The sequence below is a fragment of the Pteropus vampyrus genome, unplaced genomic scaffold (genome assembly GCF_000151845.1).
Source record: "Pteropus vampyrus isolate Shadow unplaced genomic scaffold, Pvam_2.0 Scaffold514, whole genome shotgun sequence".
Lineage (NCBI taxonomy): Eukaryota > Metazoa > Chordata > Mammalia > Chiroptera > Pteropodidae > Pteropus > Pteropus vampyrus.
In genome coordinates this window covers 6,235-9,889 of record NW_011889295.1, presented here as the reverse complement: position 1 = coordinate 9,889, position 3,655 = coordinate 6,235, and the positions used below count along the sequence as shown (strand labels likewise).

Sequence of the window (3,655 nt, the reverse complement as noted above, 5' to 3'; positions counted from 1 at the left end):
GACGGGCTCTGTCTGGTCCTCTCGGTGCCTGCAGACCTGCATGGTGGCGGTGGAGCAGAGCCAGGTGTGGGTCGGCTCAGAGGACTCCGTCATCTACATCATCAACATCCACAGCATGTCCTGCAACAAGCAACTCACCGACCACCGCGCCAGCGTCACAGACTTGGTGGTGCCGGACAGGACGGAGGCACCCAGGTGCTGGGCTCTGCGGGAGGGGGCCGTGGGGACTTGGGCGGGGCAGATTCCCGGAGGGGGCTGCAGGCTGCAGCAGCAGGCGGCTGGGAACGTGGAGTCGGGGCCCCTCCTGTCTGGTCTGGTCTCCGGCACGGAGCAGCACAGCTGTCCTGTAGGACCAGGTCCGGGCATCACTAGGGTGGTCAGTGGCAGCTGGCACTCGGCCTTCCGTGGCTTCTGGTGGTCTGGCCACGGTCCTTGGCATGCAGACCCCTCCGCCAGGGCCCCGTCTTCTCGTGGCACGCTGCCTGTGCCCCCGTCTCTGTCCAGGGCTCCCCTCCTCTGGAGGTGCCAGCCGTCCAGGATCAGAGTCCACCCCTGCTGACGTCATTGAACGTGGATACTATTGTGACAGTGTCTCTCCACCCAAGGTCGCCCTCTGGGGCCCAGGGGGTCGGGACTCTGGCAGCTCTTTTTCCGGGGACAGTACAGCACCCCCCCCCAGGTGCATTTACCTTGCCAATGTGCTGTCTCTGCCGCATCAAGACTGTCAGCTCCCCGGGCGGGCACCCACGTCCACTCTGCTCTCTGCTGTGTGCCCCGTGCTTCGTGCAGGACCTGGCACTCAGCAGGTGCCGGGGCAGACGCGAAAACCAGGCGGGGTCCCCGCTTCCCTCTGTGGAGGAAGCAGCAGCTCAGCGAGTGTATGAGGCGTGCTTGGTGCAGGTGGCCACGACTGAAGCTTTTCTGCTGCTCCCCTCTGCGCCACCCTCCCCCTGGCTCCCTAGCTTGGTTTCAGAGGGGCCATCTGTCCTCAGGCCCAGTCCAGGTGGACACAAAGAGGTAACCGTCAGAAGGTAAGGGGCAGTGCACTGCACAGGTCTAAGTCCACCCTGCAGCTGCCAGTCACCAACGCGACACCTGTGCTGGTTATTCAGCCTGAGCTTGGGGCGCGTGTGTACCCCGTCCGGCCCCGCGAGGAGGTTAGATTCTAGCTCACGTGTGCAGGGCAGCCGACGGCGACGAGAGACAGACTTGCCTTTCCCGCTGTGGCGGATGTGTTTCCACTTAAAACTTATTTTTGCCACATCGATACTGTCGCGGAAGCTTTAATGGCAACTTTGTTCGTTTTTGGATTAAAATGTACACAGTGTTTTCAAGGACCCAATAAACTTTCTACCTCCAGCCAGGTGTACTCCTGCAGCGTGGACGGGACCGTGCTGGCATGGGACGTGAGCACGCTGCGGGTGACCAGCCGGTTCCAGCTGCCGAGCGGCGGGCTCTCGTCCCTCAGACTGCACGGCGGTCGCCTGTGGTGCTGTAAGTCCCCTGTCGTCAAAATGGGAGCCAGCCCCCTTTTCCAGGGAGAGAGAACAGGACGGGCTGCCTCTGCTTTATGCATCTGCAATGTAAAAATTCGCTGTCTTTTAAAGCTCTGGCCCCTCCCGAGCCTGCTGCTCCCCCCAGGCTCCCCACACCTCCCCCGGGGTCCCACAGCGAACGGGACGCCTGCTGCTCGCAGTGCGAACGCAGCCTCGACGCCCCCAGGAGGTCGCGCTGGCACTGGCGAGCAGCGAGGGCGAGCCCGCCAGGCCCGGGCCGCGTCCTCGCCCCCGCCGGCTGCCGTCACCTCTGCTGGCAGCCGGCCCACTCGGTGGGCGGCTTCGCCAGGGGTGTGACGGGAGGTCCAGACGCTGCCTGTTGTTCTGCATTTCTGAGCCTCGAGGACACAGAGGCTCTCTGTCCTCCCCTGGCGGACGCTGGATACACGGCGACAGGTGCCGCCACGTTCTTCAATTGAAGCATACTCTACGTAGGGCAGAAGGCACGAAACGTGTCCAGTTTGCTGTGGTCTGATAAGCACACGCCCCATCATCGCCCAGCAGTGAAGATGCAGAGCACTGCCATCCCACCCAAAGGGAACACTGCTGACTGCTGTCACGGGGGCCTGCGCTGCCTGTTCCGGAACGTTCTATAAACAGGCCCCGCGCGGGTGTCCTTTCTGCCGGCCCCGTTCAGTCAGCGCAGTGTTTCGAATCCATCTGTGACGCTCCGAGCCCCAGGAGCGTGTCCGAGACCACGGCCTGGTGGCCACTTCTCCTGTGGGCAGACGTGGTGGGCCACGTCGACCACCTGAGAAGCTCGCTCTCCTCCAGAGCTGTGGCATTTCACGCTCCCCGGCCCCGCAGCCTCACCAGAACCTGGTTCTCATCGTCACCGCCCGAGTGCGCATGAGGTGGCGGCTCCTTGTGGTGTGACCGCATGTCCCTGATGGCGAAGGACGCTGAGCGTGTTCTCCGTGTCCACTGGCTGTTGGCACATCGCCCTGACTCTTCAGGGTCCCTGCCCGTCACCGCGGGCTCTGGCTGCCGCCGCCGTGGCCGCGCTCGGCCGTGGCCCCGCTTCGCCTGCTCCCGTCTGTCTGTCTCTCCTTTCGGCCCGAGTATCTTTTCTGTTTAGTTTTCTTTGTTGGCCTTTTAGCTCTTTTTCTGTGTGGCGTTGTGGCGGCTGCTCTGAGGGCTGTGTTTCTGCCCTCGGCGCTCACGGGGTGACGTGAATTCCGTTCGCCTCCTTCTGCCCCTCGGGCGGCTGCTGTCGAATGCAGTATTTTCTGCAATTGTGAGGTGAACCTCATGCCAGTCAAACAGATGTTGCTTGAGGACCTGTGGTCAGAGGCCTGCGTCCGAGAGGTGGCTGGCACCCCTGAGTTCAGTCTTCGTGTGCATTCAGGGTCAAACCCAGGCTCGGTCCCGGACAGTGGGCTCCTGTGGCAGGTCCGTCAGCTCTGTGTCCGTGTGTCACCTGGGAAGTGAAACACCACCCCCCCCCGCCCCCACGTGAGCTCAGGGACTGGGAGGCGTGAGAGGCCAGGGACAGTCACCCCAGGAGGGGCCCTGACGGGCTGGCGCGGCCCCCAGTACGCTGAGCTGGCTCAGAGGGAGGGGACAGCAGCAGGGCGGCAGGGAGGGCTGTCCCCACGGAGCCGCCTCCAGAGCAAGCCTCCCGGACCCATCTCTGCCTCCTGGCTGGCAGGCGGGGGCCCCCGGAACCCTCCCCATGTGTGCTGGGCACACCTAAGGGACAGTGGGGGACAGTGGTCAGTCCCGCCCACGCCTGTCACACCCTCATGTGTTCGCACAGGCAGAATCAGGGCGCGAGTGTCCGGTGCCCTTCCCAGCAGGTCCTGTGGCGCAGCGCAGGCCAGCACTAAGGAGGGGCTGTCGGGCCAGGGGACCCTGTGGGTGTCCGGGGTAGCGGCACCTGACGGGGCCTTACTAGTTGGTCCGGGTGGCTGACGGCCTGGACGGAGGCTCCTGGAGGATGCTCAGGAGACCCCACATCTGGCCGGGCCTAGGAGGTGAGGGGAGGGCTGGTGGCCGGCTTTAGCCTTCTGTGACCGAAAACCCAGCTGAGCTGCCACATCCTCAGGGCAGCCAAGGGCAGAGGGGTCACTTCTCTGTCAAGGCCGAGTGCTGGGGGG

General features: G+C 64.0%; 1 protein-coding gene across 1 annotated transcript in view; it reads left to right on the top strand.

Moving 5' to 3' along the window:
- Nucleotides 1-2,476, top strand: part of LOC105307747 (DENN domain-containing protein 3-like) — a 35,579-nt gene extending 33,103 nt beyond the window's left edge. The window contains exon 19 of the mRNA XM_023524976.1: nt 1,361-2,476. Coding sequence (XP_023380744.1) covers nt 1,361-1,853 — 493 coding nt within the window. The 3' untranslated portion in view covers nt 1,854-2,476. The remainder of the gene's footprint in view (nt 1-1,360) is intronic.
- The last annotated feature ends 1,179 nt before the right edge of the window (nt 2,477-3,655 follow it).